The sequence below is a fragment of the Sceloporus occidentalis genome, unplaced genomic scaffold (genome assembly GCF_023333645.1).
Source record: "Sceloporus occidentalis isolate IW3139 unplaced genomic scaffold, rSceOcc1.0.p SCAF_3, whole genome shotgun sequence".
In the NCBI taxonomy this organism is placed as follows: domain Eukaryota; kingdom Metazoa; phylum Chordata; class Lepidosauria; order Squamata; family Phrynosomatidae; genus Sceloporus; species Sceloporus occidentalis.
In genome coordinates this window covers 117,397,109-117,415,754 of record NW_028316983.1, presented here as the reverse complement: position 1 = coordinate 117,415,754, position 18,646 = coordinate 117,397,109, and the positions used below count along the sequence as shown (strand labels likewise).

The following is an 18,646-nucleotide window of genomic DNA, read 5'->3' as shown; positions in this document are numbered from 1 at the left end:
TCAGATGCATGAGCTGGAGTGGGGACCTAGAGGTCTGTTTCTGTGGGGCTCAACTGCTTAAGACACTGACTGTTGATGGCAAGATTGGCAGGTTGGCAGTTCGAGGCCTGAGTGCCGCATGATGGGATGAGCTCCCAGCACCAGCTTCTGCCAACCTAGTAGTTCAAAAGCATGGAAATGCAAGTAGATAAATAGGTACCACTTTAGTGGGAAGGTAAACAGTGTTCTGTGCAATCATGCTGGCCACATGATCACAGAGTAGTCTCTGACAACGCTGGCTCTTTGGCTTAGTAATGGAGATGAGCACTTCCCGCTATGGTCGGACATGACTTGACAACCTTGTCAATGGGGATATCTTTACCTTTACCTTCAAAAGCTCATGCTACCAGCTTTCTTCTTTCAGTTAAAAAAAATGGACAGAATAGTCTCAAAGGTGCAATAAGATTCCTTTGCATACTGACCAACATCCTGAAATATGTTTTTTCTCTCTCTTGTAATCCCCATTAGCTACAGCTTGATTTGGTACTTGCCAATATGTAGAGAAGCCTTTTGATCTCTTGAACAACACCAAGTGTTCTAAAAATTTAAGGAAAAGATTTAATTTTATTAGACAAAAAGATGTCATGGATTTAATAACTTCATCAGGAGACAGGGCTTGACATTGGAATTCAGATTTCTGCTGACTCCCTAAAGCATGGGTGAATCCTTGTCCTTTGGAACCTCTGGGCGGTTGGTAGTATCTGAAGACGGATTGCAGACAATGGATTTTGAGTTCACTACTGATGCAAGATTCGGAACATCAAAAGGGAATGGTAAAATAAAAGTGGAAGGTTTCTCTCCAGTCAAGTTTTGCAACAGCTGAAGGTAACGGAGTGGGATTGCAGCCGGTGTGTGGGACAGTATCTCAGCTGCCATCTTCAGGGATTCAGAGGCAGCCTTTTCTCCTTCAGCAGCTATCACCTAAAATGCAAGGCCATTTAAGGATATTTCAGTGTTTCCACAATAGAGCCCTTCTGTGTTATTGACACATTGTTTTTTTTCCCTCAGCTGGAAGCAAAATTAAAACAGATTCTGCTCTTTCTACAATATTTACTTTCAAGTCCCTTTCTATAAAAGTCATTCACAATATTCACTGTGCAAATTTTGGCTCTTTGGTTTAGCTTCTGCACCCTACAGAAATAATCCAGTTTGACACCACTTTAACTGTCACGGCTCAATGCTATGGAATCCTGAGATTTGTAGTTTCTTTGTGGCACCAGAGCTCTCTGACAGAGAAGGCTAAGCATCTCACAAAACTAGAGTTCTCAGAATTCCATAGCACTGGGCCATGGCAGTTAAAGTGATGTCAAATTGGATTATTTCTGCAGAGCGGATGCAGCTACTGCCATCTGGATTCTTTGCAAAAAGGAAATGGACAAATGATAGCAATGCTGAGGGGTTGTACTGGAAATACACTCTGTCAAACTTCTGCTACATAGACTTTCAGGCTCAGCTCCAAAAGGCCATTGTTTTGTGACACATTTCACCTCACATGACCAATTCTATTGAAGCAGTGGGTAATCTGAAATTATAGTAACTAACACCACATTAACAAATATGAATTAATAAGGCCCACATTTTGAATGAATAAGAACTGAAGGGCCAGCCAGTGACACATCCCCACACAATGCAAGATGTATGGAAATGTTTTTCAAACACACTTTCCTCAGCCCAAAATCTTGAACTGATGCTTTGGTAGAATTTTTCCTTTCGTTAAAGTAGCATCCAGGATGCTTAAGGAAACTTCTTTACCAAAGATTGCATGGCAAGTCCCTACTTCTGCTCTGTGTAGTGAAAGAGCCCTTTGTCTTAGCTTGAGCAGTCAAGCTAAATGAAGCAGAAGGGCTCTGCAAAAGCATTTGTTTGCACTGAGAAAGGGGTTAAACAATCCCTAGTTCCTCAGTTTACACAGGAAGAGAATAATGAGATAGTATAAGAGGAGGGAGGAATCCTTGATCACTAGGCTGGAGCATCAATAGAGAACATCAACAATTGCTTGCTCCCAAACATACAAGGGTATGGAAAGATGGTGTAGTGAATGTCCATGGCACTTTATATTCTCACAGGGTATAAACCACTGCTGTCTTGTATGTAAACTGATATTTGGAATTAGTAGTCATTTGACCTGAAGGGAACAGGGAAGAAAGCCCTTTAAAAACAAGACCCTTAGTATGGGCTTGCTGTTGGCTTACCCTCACTGTGGCCTGCCTCTGGGCTTCAGCTTGTGCAGTCAATGACTCCCGAAGGTCAGCCGGCAGCTGTATGTCTTTACTGAAATAAAAATGGACACCCTGAAGGCTGGAGCTGCTGTCTCAAATCAAAAACAATCCTCCAGCTTAGGAACAGACTTTTGGCTATAGCAGAGAGGGAATAGACACCTTCTACATGGCTGACTAGCTTCATAACAGAACATTTGGGATATTGATCTAGGTGCCTTACCATTGTCCCTCCCTACTCATTCCTTCGCAATACAGTGGTCTGTACACTGCCATTGACAATGAGCTATATTTTTACATCAGCTTTGTTCCTTCCAATTCTATCACAGAGGAGAGACAATGACTGCTGGAATTTCCAAAAACAGCTTTAAACAGCTGCTGGTTGCACTTTATGATAAAATATAGGCCCTATACAGACAGCCAAAATAAAGCTGCTTCAGGTCACTTTGGAGGTATGGTGTTTCAATGATGCATGCGTCCTAAGAGTGTGGAAGCTGCACCAAAGCTGCACTCCTGTCCTTAAGACTGGAGCATGGCTTTGGTGTGGCTTCTGGACTCTTAGGACTCATGTATCGTTTAAACAGCATACCTCCAAAGTGACTTGAAGCAGCTTTATTTTGGCCTGTCTGTATCAGGCCCTAGATAGATATATTTGACAAGATTAATTGATAGTCGCTGCTCTTCTTGGCTGCCTACTTATGGCAGTGACAAGAATAAATGGGGAGAGATCACCTGGCAGTCTCTGAAAATCAGTTTCTTTTGTTCTGTACCTCTTTCCCTAGCTATTAGGAAGGGACCCCATGGCACCATATAGCTGGAATTAGGATTATCAATGGTGACATGGTAAGGGTGGAGGGAATTGTACAACCACAGATAATGCATTTTCAAGGCAAATATCAGTCACTGTTCCTTCTTGTCAAGAGAGAGGAATTTGCTGCAAGAATGAAAGTGCTGTACAAGTCAATAAGACATCAAGGACTTTTCAACTACAAAAGATACATAAGAGTAAAAAGTTATTACAAGTCCAAGCTCATAGAAACAGGACCAACCGCAATTAATTGTATATTGCTTGGTAAAGATTTATAAGGAGTACTAACCAAAAGGGGAACAACATACAGCCTCCTATGATGGAAAATTCAGGATAATGTACTAACTGCTTATATGCATATGATAAAAACGTAAAGAGCTGCTAAGTTTAGCTGTTCTTATTCAATTTCATCTACGTCAAAATTTCAACAAAAATCTAACAATCTAAATAATGAAAGATTGTGAAAGGCTAAATAGGATAAAGGATTGTCGGGTTGTAGTCTAAAACATCTGGAGGACCACATTCTCCCATTCCTGTCCTAAAATATTTTCTCTTTTCTGTCACTTTGCCCTTGTAGACCACACATTCCACACCTCAGTGGTGTCTCTGTGCTTGGCATCACCCGGTGCAGCGGGGTAGGCAGTGAAAGGTAGACTGCCCTGCTGTCCTCAGTCTCCCCAGTGCCTCACTTGCCTGACCCTCCAGCACCCACTGCTTGGGGGGCAGTGCTGCTGCCCTCAACTGCCATTTGATGTCTTGTTTGGCTGCTGGCCAAGTGAGAAAGGGGTGCGATGCCCTTTTTTGTTCACCCAGCTGCTGTGCCAGACTCACCAGATGTACACCTGGGTGTCCTCCACCCCCCATTCCCCCTACTGACACTGCTGCCATACCTACATTTCTGTGCGCTCCATCTTGATCCCCCATTGACAGGTGATGGCATCCACGGCCACCTGCAAAAAAAATGGTGGTTTGTTCATGGTAGTGGCCTTATATAGTGGTCCAAGGAACTTTAAAAATGCCCAAAATGTTTATTAAGAACAGCTCAAATTGAGATTAACATCTTCTAGGCCTCCTAACTGCATGCAAACTTCATCTAGATCTGTAAAGGCTTAGCAGCACAAAAATATTTTAATTTGCTGCCAGAAATACAACAAGGATGGGGCCAGACTGTATTCTCTGGGAAGGGAGTTCCAAAGTTTGGGAGCAGCCCTTGTTCCCACCATATGCACCTGACAAAGTGGTGGGACTGAGAGGAGGGCCCCGCTGGATGATCTTAAAACCCTAATGGGTTCATACAAGGGGATACAGTCCTTCAAATAGCTGGACCGAAGGCTTTACAGGTAATATAAATAATTGATGGGTGTGGAGCATTTTGGTACAAATGTTTGCTGTCTCATCAACCATGGGGAAAGCCTTTGGCAGACTTCATCCTCATAGGTTTGGGTACATTGAAGTCTGCGTTTGCCGTGGGTAGATACATATTCTAGTGTCGCTCAGCTGAGGAAACCAAAGGGAAAAGTAAACAGTGCTAGATGATAGAAAGGGACACAGAACTACTATACTTGCTATGTATGTTTTAAAAAGAGAACAAGATGTAATGCATATGAATTTTGTGAGAGCTACTAACTGCAGAGCCAGAAATTGTTATGTAGATTTCAAGGCAAAGGTGAAGAAAATTTAAGGCTTGCAGGATAGACTTTTGTCTTAAGTACAATCCTAAAGTCCAGTTTTCAGAGCTACCTTAAAGGTAATGTGTTAAGTAGGCAGACACATGCTAAGAATTAAGGTACAGGGTGCCTCTGAGCACATACTGTAGTTTGGGATTTTGGGATTATTACAACAACCAGATCTACAAGTCCTTTCACACACAGCTCCACTCCTGGTTTTTGACAAGTGCTGCATCTCAGCAACTTATCTTTGTGGGTTTTTAGTTGCTGATGTGGTTAAAAGAATGGGAATCAGAAACCCTTACTAATTACCAAGCTTACTCCTGTTTTAAGTGAGGCCTAAAACACAAGCATTAGCTGTAGATCTTCTCAAAATGAAAGGCGACCCTGAATGGTGAAGTTTTGACATTTAGATAGCAGGAGAGACCAGGAAACTAGAAGTGAGAAAGTCATGCTTGAGAAGCTGAGACCAGATGTAGGAATAGCAGATTTATTTATTACATAGTTATTTGATTGGTTGTATTTATACTTCACATTTCCTCCAATGAGCTCAAAACGGTATACATGCCTCCTTTCCTCCTGACTTGATCATCACAACAAGGGCTAGGTTGAGATAAAGTTGACGCAGGATCATGCAGTGAGTTTCATGGGCCCATGGTGTGATGAAAAATGGTTTTACAAGTGAAATGCTGAATCTCACAGTAAAGCTCTGTGCATCAGTATAAGTCATTTCAAACTGCTCTCCCTGTGAGAAATCACTAACTCTCACGGCAGCTGCAGTTCTGTGAGGATTTGCACCTGGATCTTTCAAGGCCAATACAGCTCTCTAATCTCTACACACAAACTTGCTCTCTTGTTAAGAGAAGAACAAGAGGTGTGTGAGCTAGGGGAGAAACGACAGTGAAAGTTGTGTGTATACGCTGTTGCTTCCCTTCTCCCAGGAGAGGTGAGTAAAGGGATAATGAAGAGCACTTAATTTCCACTTTCAGCCCTTTCTAGACAGCACAGCCTCAAAGGCTTTAATATTTAAGGGAAGGATAAATTGGAGTACAAATAACAGAATTCCCTATTCCCTCTTAGAAACATGTTGTCAGGAGTGTGGGGTTCAACTAAATGGATTTGAGGGATCCCTTCCAACTCAGTGATTCTTGATTGATAGAGTTATGTATGCCCCAATATCAGAAACAAAAGGGACTTGGCAGAATGACTGTCTCTTTCTTGTGAAAATGACTTTCAATAAGTGATAGAAAATTCTGTGAGTTGTGTTGTGTATGCCCTATCATATACTACACTGTTATATTGCCATTGTTTGTTCTACTTTAACTGCTGTGGCTGCCTTCTGTGGAATGCTGGAGTCCGTAGTTTAATGAAGCCAAAGAGTTCGCTGGCTGAGACTTCTAAATGCCCTTCTCTAAACTGCAAATCCCAAAATGTCATATTGCCACAGCAGCTAAAATAGAATAATAGCATCCTAACAAGCGGGTGGAGTCTTCTGGAAGGAGACACTAACTTTACTGCCTCCCCACATTGCCTGCTGTAGAAGAGAGCATCTGGAGAAATACAAGCAGGTTTTTTTTTTTTGGGGGGGGGGGGACGTCTGTGCACAGCTGAGACAGTGTGAAGTTATCGAGATCACAGTTCGAATCCCAGCTCAGCTATGATGGAGATTTTCTTTAGAGCTCTGACAGAGCTGGGCATCTTGTACTCAGGTCTTAGAAGCCAAACATAAAACCTCTCTCTCTCTCTCTCTTTTTGTAGTGGGTTTGTGAAATTTCCACTAAGTCCACTTGTGTTCATGTTTTTTTGCTGCAAATAAATGTATACATCACCAAAAAAAAACAACCCTTAAAATGGCAGTGAAATAATTTAAATCCCAAAATCAAATTACTGAAGCTTCTAAAAACCCATCTCACCGTGTATGTGAAGCAAACATGTAGGTATTGCGGTAGACTACAAACAGTACAATTAGCCTATTTCTGATATATTGACCAATCCACCCAACTTTGTGAGTTATATCTCATTCTCTTTTGTGTAGCCAATTCGATGCTGTTTTTACTGCTCTTGCTTTTGTAATAACCCTTAAAATCTAGTTGGGATGACTCTTCTTAAAGGATGTATTTTACATTGCCAGGGAGCACCTTATGAGTAAAAATCGTTTATTGTTGTGGTATGCCTTCAAGTTGTTTCCAACGTATGGCAACCCTAACATGGGGCTTTCTTGGCAAATTTTGTTCAGAGGTCGTTTGCCATTTATCTTCACCTGAGTGCAAGCGACTTGCCCAAGTTCACCCAGTGGCTGAGCTGGAGCAGAGTACAGATATAAAGAGTCATAGTTCAATGCTCAAACCAGTATGCTACAAGAAAGCTAATGGAGCCAGTGTGGCATAGTAGTTTGAGTGTTGGACTAGGACTCTAGAAACCAGGATTTGATTCCCAGCTCAGCCGCAAAACCCACTGGGTGGTCTTGGGCAAATCACATGCTCTCAGCCTCAGGGGATAGCAATGGCAAACATCCTCTGAACTAATCTTGCCAAGAAAACCCCATGATAGATTTGTTTTAGGGTTGCCTTAAGTCAGAAATGACTTGAAGGCACACAACAACAATGATCCTCCGATTTAGTCAAGTGAGTGGAGCAACAGAACTTTTTCCCTTCCCACAAAACAGTAGAAGATGCTGTCCAATTAACATTAGCTTCAGGTCAGACAAAGGAAATATTGTGCATGCACAACACAACTCACAGGATTTTCTATCACAAGGTGGACACCTGCTCTTAAGGTGGATGTGATACCTTCATCGTCGACACAGCTATAATCAGAGATAACCATAAACAACAAAAAGGAACCTTTATGTTCAGACAGGGTTGTGAATGCCTTTAGTCACTTTGCTTTTAAGACTACCTTGATTGGTTGATATTGTTGTTGTTAACATGCTATGTTTAGAATCATAGAGTTGGAAGGGGCTTCATAGACCATCAAATCCAACCCCCAGCTCAGTATAGGAACTTGTGTTACAGCATCCTTGGCTGGTTTGTCTCATGATATGTTGATTTCTTTGAGCTGCCCTTAAAGGCCCAGATGTTTCTTGGTATGATTTAACAAGGCAGTTCTTACGAGTTTCTGGATTGTGAAAGCACTTTCAGGAAAAAGAAAATATAGGCCTGTTACAGACTGCCAAAATAAAGCTGCTTCGGGTCTCTTTGGAGGTATGCTATTTAAATGATGCATGGGTCCTAAGAGTCCGGAGGTCGCGCCAAATCCACACTCCATTCCTAAGCACTGGAGTGCAGCTTTGGTGCAGCTTCCGGATTCTTAGGATGCATGCATCATTTAAACAGCATCCCTCCAAAGAGACCCCAAGCAGCGTTATTTTGGCAGTCTGTAACAGGCCATAGACAGCAATGTCTTGCCAGTGCTTTTTCACTGGTTACAATACATTCGCTAGTGCTACTTGTAGGAGTCAGTGGGAGGTCCTGTCATTCTGTGCAATAGACCTTCCTGATGCAGAGAGCTGTAGTAAAACCTACTCACCTTTATCTCCTGGCTGATGCTCTTCCTTTCCATCAGGATGTCAGTGAGGGACCGATGTGCCAGCAAACGCTTTGCAATGGTCTGTACTAGCAGCTGGACTGCATTAGAGAGATTGGCTAGTGTGGTCACAAGGAGTGTGGCATTCTCCATACGATAGTAGCAGACAGTATCTATTGCTAGACTCATCATGTCCTTGGTTATGACCTAGGGCAAGCAGAAGATATAGCAGGTGATCAGCCAACATAATGTGGTGGGGAAGGAGTGGGTTAGTCATTCTATCCACAGAGAAACAGCAGGGAATCTGGTGTTAGCTATAGATTGGGCTGGGCTACCTTCACATATTAATACAAGAGCAGGTGCAATATAAGAGACAAGGCAGAATAGAATATATTCTGACAGGGTACATCGGTATGGCCGGGGGGGGGGGGCAGATTTGTAGGACTTGGTTTCCAGAATCCCAACCAGCATGCCTAATGGTGAGGGGTTCTTTGGAGCAGTAGACTAACATTTGGGAAGCCACTGGGATAAGTAATTGTTAATAGCTGTACAATATTCAGAGCAATTCATATATGTTATATTAACAGGCCTGTAAAGCAGGTTAGTGTTGTTATTATGCGTTTCCAATTTATAGTGACCCTAATCTAGGCTTTTCTTGGCAATATTTAGTCAGTGGAGGTTTGCTATTGCCTTTCTTTAGGATGAGAGTGTGACTAAGCCAAAGTCACCCTGTGGGTTTCCATGACTGAGTGGGGTTTTGAACCCCGATCTCCATGAGTCCTAGTCCAACACACAAATCACTACAGCACATTGGTTTCTATACCACACCTGAGTCCTATTAATCTTCATGATAATTGGCAGGGGGTGAGGTTAAGAACATCATAGATTGCGTAGAACTATATAGGTGAGCTCACAGCTGAGGTAAGATTCAACCTGCAGACATTTAATTCCTAGCAATTAAGAATCTCAGGCCCTATACAGCCAGCCAAAATAAAGCTGCTTCGAGTCACTTTGGAGGTATGGTGTTTCAATGATGCATACATCCTAAGAGTCTGGAAGCTGCACCAAAGCTGCACTCTAGTCCTTAGGACTGGAGTGTGGCTTTGGTGCGGCTTCTGGACTTTTAGGACACATGTATCATTGAAACACCATACCTCCAAAGTGACTCAAAGCAGCTTTATTTTGGCTGTCTGTATCAGGCCTCAGATTACCTTTTGTCTATACTATAGAAGTGTATTTGCTTGACAACTGCATCTAATTTCCAGATAATATGTGCAGGTGCTTCCTGCCAATGGCTTCAGAGAGAGACAAATGGGGGAAGACACAGCTGGATATGCTTACTTCATAGAAAGGGATCTCTAAGATTTTAATGCGAAGGTCTATTTTGTGGTAGGTGTCCAGACAAGGAAGGATGAAGAACAAGCCTGTTAGGTACAAGAAAACAGCAACACTTGTACATTGGATGTTGTAAAGAAAAGTCAAATTTCTGAGGGTCAAACAACACAGTATATTGAGCGTGTATCATGTAGCTTCATATTCCCTTTTTCTCTTCTACACTAAGCATATGTAACCCCACACATTTCCTATTTTTCTCAGTTCATGAGGTACATGCAGAGACATTTGAAGTGCTTTGCAGCCATTAATTTCCCACAAGGATGGGAAAAGGTGCATGGCAAAATGTCATTTCTCATTCAGCCTTATGGAAAGGAAATTGTAATGACAGAGTAATTTGTCCAGTGTTAATTGATGATATCATAAGCACAACTGTCATGTGAACAGGAGACCTTCCATGTTTCTGGGATACTTTACAAATTAAAGGAAAATATCCCCACTCCCAGCTTTCTCGTCTTCACCTTTTCTTGGTATTAGAAGAAAAATATGTTGACAAATTGGTAGAAGACTCAGCAGTCAGTATCCCAGGGGTGCATTCCCTATTAAATGACTATATGTAAAATGCCACATCAAATATTTCAGAAAAGAGGTATGGGTCATATTGTAGTAATGGAAAGACCTTGTCATTTCTGAAATATGTGAAACAGCCTTATTGTTTTATTAGTCTGTATTTCTCTGTACTTGGAAGAAAATGGAACAAAGAACAGGCCCCCAGGGAGGGGGGATGATTGCTTCACACAGCTCTTACTATGTATCCTTTATATAACATCCATAGGGAAAACATCTTCTTTCCCCCAGCACCAATGTCATGAATGTATTTGCGTATGCATGTGTGCCTTCATGTTGCTGGACAGAACATCATATTTACAGCAAACCTGAGGCTGTGGCAAGTCAAATGGTTGTTCTATACTTACCAGGTCCTTTGGGTCTTCCCCGAAGAATGCGTCCAAATCGAAACAAAATGGCTCTCTCATACTCTCGTACAATCTGATATAGAAATGCGGAGATTAATCATTTGTGAAACTGAATATGAATATTGTAGTAGTAGTTTCACAACCAGCCCAATACATTTTTCTGCTTGGGGCAAAAAACAAGATGACACCCTTCTCCTGATTCATATACAAACCTCCAATGCAGTAGCAATTGGATGGAGGTACGATACTGGTAATGGGACATTATTTTTCATCACATGATGGTGGTAGACTGGGTTAGAAGGAACACACCAGACCACATGACACACATATATCTTTTTTCTTCTACCGTTCCTCACTCTTCTTCAATGTTGGTAGCCTGAGGCAGCTGCCTTACTTTTCCTAATGATAGGACTGGCCCTGATTTGCTTTGTACTGTAAAATTGAGGAGTGCATAGAAGAAACATGTCCCTTCTCAGGGTGCACACAGTATTTAGTGTGAATAGACCCCGATATCAGTAGGCTCTGCTTTCATCAATGTGGGCATTACTTATACACATGCATATTTGTGTAAAACATGGTTCATGAGACATACACTTGAGAGAGAGCTTCCATCCTCTATTGCAGGAATAGGAATTGGTAGGTGTCCAGATGTTGTTGAACTGGGCTCCCTTACTGTTTGCTATGCTGTGGCTAGGGGCGCTAGGATTTGCAGCCCAACAACATCTGTTGGGCTGCATGTTTCTCACCCTCTGCTCTACTGTATCTACAATGTACAATGGGCCCTTGGTATCTACTGGGGTTTTGTTCCAGGATCCTCCTTGGATCCAGAATCCAAGTCCATTAAATACAGTGTCATAGTAAAATGGTGGCCCTTACATAAAATGGCAAAATCAAAGTTTGCTGTTTGGAATGTGTGTGTGTGTAATATTTCCAAGCCATGGATAATTGAATCCATAGATACGGCAGACCAACTGTATGGGATAATGCATGAAATACTGACATCACAAAATCATGGAGTTTGCACATGCTTCTGTAAGACTAACAATAGCCTTACCTTCATGCAGAACCAGATGGAGAAGGGGAATGTGACCATTATGAAAAGGAGTGAAAGGATGACAAGAAGCCACTCACATACTCCTAGGCCTGCGGACTTTACACCTAAAGAAAAAGACAGAGGGTTCCAGGATTATACAGGGCTCTTTCCCACAGTTTTAAACTTACTTGAATTTCTAGAAAGACAAAACAAAGCAAAATCAAACCCAAATGGTTGCTGCCCAAAGGGGAAAAGAAGTAGTGTACAGTATTTTGGAAACAAGGTAGAAAATAAAAAAAAAAGAAGTGAGATAAAGTGTTTGAACCTCCAGACTTCATAGGTCAGAACAGGAATGTGTGATTCTTTTAACAGTCCTATTTACAAACCAACTGTTCCCTGAGTTACACTTCATTACAATTGTAGTATGCATTGGTAGAGGCTCTTCCCTATCCACTCTGCTACATGCCTTTAATCTGTGATATTTCCTGCAATGGCTCAAAATTATCCCTCCATCATAGGTGCAGCCCATGTCAGAAATACATTACAGAGTACAATGGCTATGTCTGCCCTGTTTAGGAGATACTACACTATACAAGGAGAATGTGATGCTGACATTGGCCCTGTACAGACAAGCCAAAATAAAGCTGCTTCAGGTCACTTTGGAGGTGTGCTGTTCAATTGATGCATGCGTCCTAAGAGTCTGGAAGCCGTACCAAAGTCACGTTCCAGTCCTAAGGACTGGAGTGTGGCATTGGTTCAGCTTCCGGACTCTTAAGACACGTATGTATGTTAAACAGCATACCTCCAAAGTAACCCGAAGCAGCTTTATTTTGGCCTGTCTGTATGGGCCCGATGAGGGCATTGTATAGTATTCTCTTGAACTAGATATCAGCCAGGAGGCACAGGGAAGAAGAAGCAAGCTGCTGTTCTCTGTACTGGCAACAATCAAACATTCCTCATGAGATATAGCACAGACCTTATGGAGCACTATGTCTTCCAGGTCTAACAAACTAAGTACTCCTTGCCACTTAATTCTGTGCCCCTTCTAAAGGCCTACTTATTCCACTGTTGAGCCCACTTGTCTCCTTACCTTCCTCCACCTTCTCACTTTCAAGTAGGGCCATCACTTCTGCTTCTTCCTCAAATGATACCACATCATCCACATCTACCACAGTGGAAGTATGGACTTGGTTGTCCCATCCCAGGGTGCTCTTGGTCTCCTTTTTTCTGTTCCTCTGTCTGGACTTCTGCCTTTCTTTGCTTGTTTTCCGGCTGTGTTCCATTTTCTCTTTTTTGCTATTTGGAATTGATGGCTCTCTGTTTCTCTCATGGGGCTCCCTAGAAGAGCTCCGAGGCTTCTTTTCTGCCTTCATTTTGTAAGCTAGTACTAAAGAAAATAGCTCTATGTCAGAATGGGGGAGTCTAGCAATTTATGCTGTCCAAAAGGGAGGGTGAGAAGGAGTGACAAGCTGTCACAACCTAAAAGGAGAGTCTACACTGAGCTATCGAGACAGCAGTCATTAATTTTAGAGGAGGAGTTCTGTTAATAACGTGTGTCCCTGCAAAAAACAAGCCTCAGTGCTGATGCATCTTAAATACTAATGGACTGTAGCATGTGCTTTCACAGATTTAATTTTTGTTCATTAAGAAATTATTCCATTGTTTCTCATTTGTGATCAACCTTTCACTTTCCCTTCTTTACAATTAGTTCGGCAGCTGCAGATTGTGTGGATTCAGCTTCTCTCAACATAGTAGGTCAGTTAAAAAGCTAATTTTCCTCAAAATATAATCACACCAAGCCTGCTTTTTATTTAATTAAAAAAACCCAATATTTGTTCTAAACTAACTAAATTGAAGAGTTTGGGAGCCATGGTTGCTCCCTTGCTCTTGGAAGTAACATCTCCTTTCCCTCCTAGGAGAATCAAGAGAGAAAAGCCTTTTTAGTTTACTGGGCCTTATGGGGCAAAGAAGCTGATGGTGCTGTTTCTTTCAGTTGCAGAAACTGCATCCAGGTATACACTAGGCAGAGGGAACGATAAGTAGTCTTGGTTCTTCTGCAGTATGTACACTAAGGACATATGACTCTGAGAAAATTATAAACCAGTTCCATAAATTACTTTATGGAACTGATGGGATTGCTAGAGACCCAGTACTACTGATCCCACAAGAGTGACTTGAGTCGACCTCTTTATCTCACCATCAACACAGCAGAAAAGAAACCAGAAGCCTTGTTGCACTAGCTGTTATCGTATTTTGTGACTCTAAGACAGTGCAGCACTCTGTGGCTCTGTGTGTGTCACTTTTGCTCAGTGAATGTGTGTGGAGATTTCTATAAAAATACTGGTACCAATTTGAAGGGTGGTATGGATTTTTTGTTACCGTAATTCTCTGAAGCAGCTTAAATGCATCAACCCTTGAATGTGTTGTCATAGGTATCTCTCTCTCTCTCTCTCTCTCTCTCTCTCTCTCTGTGTATATATATATATAGTATTAGACTCATATATAATACTATATATAGTATTAGACTCATTCAAATTAGTCTTGAGCTGGTAGTACTTTCCTTAAATATAGGTGTCTAAGAAGAAATGAATGGACTGAAGGAAGTGATAAATCGTGTGTGCATTTTCACCCTTGAATTCCTTTGTGATTAAAAATCTTTGCCACTCCAGACTGTTGTAAGCACAAATGAATTCTCTTTTAACTCCCTTTCCTAGCTGTCCAAAAAGGCTGAGAAGGGCTTTGGTTAATATCTTGTTGCATTTAGGGAAATGGTGATTAACAAGTCCTGCAGCAAAGCAGTTGGCATTTATTTCATAGTTATAGCCAGAGCTCAGTGCAGTTTACCAAAACACAGAGTTACTTATTTCTATTCCAGTATGGTTATTGAAGACAATGGCAAACCTTCTCCAAACAAATCTTGCCTAGGAAACCCTATGAAAGTTCACCTTAGGATCACTGATTTGAAGGCACAAGCAGAACAATGGTTATTGTTATTTGACTTATCTTAAGGTAACCCTAAAGATGAGAGCATTCCAGGAATCCTTGTCATCAACAGCTCTGCTCAGGTTTTGCAAACTCAGGGCTGTAGCTTCTTATTGAGTTAATCTATCTGTAATGTGTATTAAGGGATTATTAATGGTAGTGATGATTCCTGCAAAGAATGCCTCACCTACTGTCTTGACGTATCTTGTCCACAAACATTCTAATTAGTCAAGGGTAGTGTATTTATATTCATGTAAATATATTTAATCTCTGCTGCCTCAGAGACTCGAACTAGGTTCCAGGTCTCCCTCCATTATGATGACTGTGTATGTTTGAGAAACTGGGGGAAACTATTTGAACCCTTTCTTTCCACATTGTCAATGTTTTATGACTGGCAAACAAAAAGGAATACCTTGTTGGAGCCCAACTATAGTCCCAATAACTATTTCTAATGTGTATCCCTCTCTGATGAGACTATTCTCCTTTGAATGTCTACTTAGTGCTTGTAAAATGTCTATTGTTATGAAGGGAGAATGAACGGAGAACACCAAATAGCATGGGAATTAAGGATGTACTTATTCATGTTGTGGAGATCACAGACAGACAGGACACCATGTACGGGATAAAACTGACCTTAGCCACTGAAAATCAAGCTGGTGTCTTTCTGGACTAGAACCATTTTGCCTCATTCAGTTTTGTTTCTTGGACACACTGATGTGAGATTATATGCTAAAAATCATCTCTGCGGCATACTTACACCAGTAGTTCTTACACTGTGAACAACTGGCTCTGCAAACGGTGTTGCTGGCAAATATTTGGCTTCTTGGATCAATGTTTAATGAAGATGAACCTCTGGCAAGTGATGGGTTGCTCAGCAATTGGCAGGAACATTTTTTCTCAGTGTTTCACAAACCTGATGATCATGAGTCTTTAAACTGAGTTATGTGTGGGAGGAAGAGAGTTTTCTTGAGGACAGGAGTTCATTAAGTGCTGGCGTTATAGAGAGAACTGAGTAAATAGTACAAGAACACAACAGTGCGAGGAGGGGGGGAAATGTAAACAAGAATATAGGGGGTATGACTTGGGGTGTTAGATGTCTCTACATTAATGCACAGAGCATGGGAAATAAACAAGATGAACCTAAACTCTTAACACAGCAAAGCAAATTTGATAGGCATCACTGAAACCTAATGGGATGAGTTTGATTGGAATGTAGTAATATTGAGGTACAGCATTTCAGAGAAGGGAGGAGGAGTAGCACTATATGTCAAGGATATTTATACCTGTGAAAAGATCCATGACTTAAATCCTGGAGTGCACCTTGAGAATGACTGGGTAAAAATTAAGGGGAGAGAAACAACAATGATGCCATTGTGCGGGTGTACTACAGAGCCCCAAACTAGACTGAGGACTTGGCTCATGCCTTCCTGGAACAGATGGCCACACTTTCAGAAAGGAGACTTGCTGTAGTAATAGGGAATTTTAGGATTTCAACTATCCTGACATTTGTTGGCAGTCAAACTCTTCCAAAAATATACTCTGCCAAGAAAATAAGGTCCAATAACCTCCTCACTTGCCTTGTAAACAATGTAATGGTCCAGAAGCTAGAAGAGGCAACAAGTAAGTTTTTCGCACCGGGGTTAAAGCGTTCCCCGGTGTGTTCTAACGTGCATGTGCGGGGGCATGCAGGGAGCGTGACGAGAACGCAATGGGACACGGAACGCCATTTTTCTGCACAGCGGAACGCCGCCTTTGCCGCCGTGCATTCCCATCGCGTTCCCATCGAGTTCCAGAGGGCGCTTTGAAATGTTTTAACCCCAGTGCGATAAACTTTAAGGGCATCAGCTATTTTAGATCTGATTCTAACCAATAGTGATGACCCTAGTGGCGAGATCCTTAGATGGGAGTGATCATGTTCTCCTGGAGTTTGTTATATAGTGGAAATAAGAAGCCAAGCGCAGTCAGACACATGCTGTGGACTTTATGAGAGCTGATTTTAACGAACTTAGGGAAATACTGGGGGTGATCCCGTGGTCAAGAATATTAAATAGTAGGAAAACTAAAAGAGAAGAGAGTTCATGATGGATGGGAGTTTTTTCAGAGGTGAAGGCACAATGTGAAACAGTTCCATTTGGGATGGGGGGAGAGGGAGGTGTCTAAAGAGACCAGGATGGATGACTAAAGAACTTTCAGCTGAGCTAAGATTTAAAAAAGACATGTACAAGAAACAGAGAAAGGGGGAAATCAACAAAGGGGAATTTCAACAAATAGCCAGCATGCGTAGGGATAAAGTCAGAAAAGCTAAAGTGCAGAATGAGCTCAGGCTTGCTAGAGAGGTTAAAAACAATAAAAAGGGCTATTTTAGTTACGTCAATGGGAAAAGGAAGAACAAAGAAATGGTAGGACCGCTGTATGCAGAAGATGTTGAAATGCTAATAGGGGACAGAGAAAAAGCAGAACTAGTCAACACTTTATTTGCTTCAGTCTTCTCCCAAAAGGAAAAACAGTGCTCAAACTGGAGAAAATGGAGGAGATGATGCAGTAGGGGAAATCCAGAACAGAAGGCAAACAGATATTACAGGAATACCAAGATACTTCAAATGAATTCAAGTTTCCAGGGCTGGATTAACTACACTTTCCATAACACAATCAAGCTGACTTAAAAATATAAGTCACCAACAAACTAAAAACAATCTAAACAACAAAACAAATAGCTAAATAAACTTCTATAGCTCACTGGAATAGTAACTGACTTTCTCCCACATTGCTTTCTTTCTGGCTGATGATATTTTTCAAAGCGTTTGAACATTTATGGGTATAATATTTGTATGGCAACTGTCTTTGTATTGCAATCTGTCTGCTCTGATGCTAGGCAGTAATCCCAATTAAGCAATGGGCAGCTTTAGAATAAATCAGAAATTTAGCCTGTAAAGTCTTTGATCCAGTGACTTCTGATGTTCACTTGCATTGGTTTATAAATCACTATGGCGAGTTATAGACCGCCCATTTGGGGCGGTCTGGACCCGCCCCTTTCCCCAGAGTATCGGGGCCTCAGTGGCCAGAACGGCAGCCGCTGAGGCCCCGATCCGCCGCTTTTCAGGCTGCGGGGAAGCTGCAAAACGCCACTTCCCCGCAGCCTGAAAAGGGGTGTCCCTGGGGCTTCAAGCCCCAAGGACACCCCGCGGCGGTGGGGAGAAGAGAAAGGGGCTGCTTGGCCCCTTTCTCTTTTAGTCCGCTGGGCGCAGCCGTCTGAAGGCTGCGCCCAGCGGACTAAACCAGGAAGGAGCTCCGAAACAGAGCTCCTTCCTGCTCCGTGTTCAGGGCGCACTAAGCGCCCTGGTGCGGAGCAAGAACGTCACGTCCGCGCCGCCCCATCTAGAGGCGGCGCGGCCGTGACGTCCTCACGGCGGCGGCCGTATGGAAGGGCCGCGGCCGTTTAGTGCGTGACGAGCATGCACTAGGGTTAGGGCGATGCGGAAGCACCACCCTTTTGTAACCCTAGTGCATGCTCGTCACGCACTAAAGTGCCGGTGTGTAACCGGCCAAAGTTATATATCAAGTTATTTGTGAGTCCAGATAGATATTCCTCAAGCATTTCACTTTGTGCTCCTGAAGAGCTTAAAAAAACCAATTATGTAAATACAAAGAAAGGATAAAAGAAAAAGAGCAGAGGAGAAGATAATTAATAGGATATTAATATAGGCATGGCGTATCGATTAATATAAGCTGACCATTATAGGTGCAAAAATACATTTTCTTGAAGATGAGTCTGTAAAACAGACATTCAGGCATAGCTAAAGTAGTAAGATTTCTTTACCTTTGTAACAATGGATGGGGAATATTTTATCTTTCTAATCTTGGAGAATGATTACTTTAGCAATGGTAAAAGCACACAAGATCTAATAACCTTGACCATTAGTTAATTCCAATTTGCAGGGATGTAGTTAATGCAAAAATCTAATGCAAAAAAAATTAAATTTAAAAATCGAATGCAAAAATCAATGTACTGTAATTTCCTACAAATCTTTTTTAAAAAATGGGAGAGCCTTTGCAGAAAAGGGTTGCATAAC

The 18,646-nt window shown here is 41.9% G+C and overlaps 1 protein-coding gene across 1 annotated transcript; it reads right to left on the bottom strand.

Annotated features, from left to right (window-relative positions):
- Positions 1–629: 629 nt before the first annotated feature.
- On the bottom strand, positions 630–15,845 carry LOC149316617 (podocin-like). The gene is made up of 9 exons (XM_089518737.1): positions 15,334–15,845; positions 12,685–12,981; positions 11,616–11,719; positions 10,562–10,634; positions 9,597–9,679; positions 8,259–8,462; positions 3,958–4,013; positions 2,232–2,310; positions 630–960 (listed from the first exon to the last, which is right to left on the bottom strand). The coding sequence occupies exons 2-9, from the start codon at positions 12,965–12,967 to the stop codon at positions 688–690; spliced, it is 1,155 nt and encodes a 384-aa protein (XP_089374863.1). The 5' UTR covers positions 12,968–12,981; positions 15,334–15,845; the 3' UTR covers positions 630–687.
- Positions 15,846–18,646: the final 2,801 nt, after the last annotated feature.

Excerpts from the sequence above, each read along its gene's own strand:
- LOC149316617 (XM_089518737.1), bottom strand. The coding sequence starts at position 12,967 with ATGAAGGCAGAAAAGAAGCCTCGGAGCTCTTCTAGGGAGCCCCATGAG. Across the intron at positions 11,720-12,684 it reads AAGTGAGAAGGTGGAGGAAG|GTGTAAAGTCCGCAGGCCTA; the intron begins GTAAGGAGACAA and ends CTTTTTCTTTAG. Across the intron at positions 4,014-8,258 it reads GCATCAGCCAGGAGATAAAG|GTGGCCGTGGATGCCATCAC; the intron begins GTGAGTAGGTTT and ends TTTTTTTTGCAG.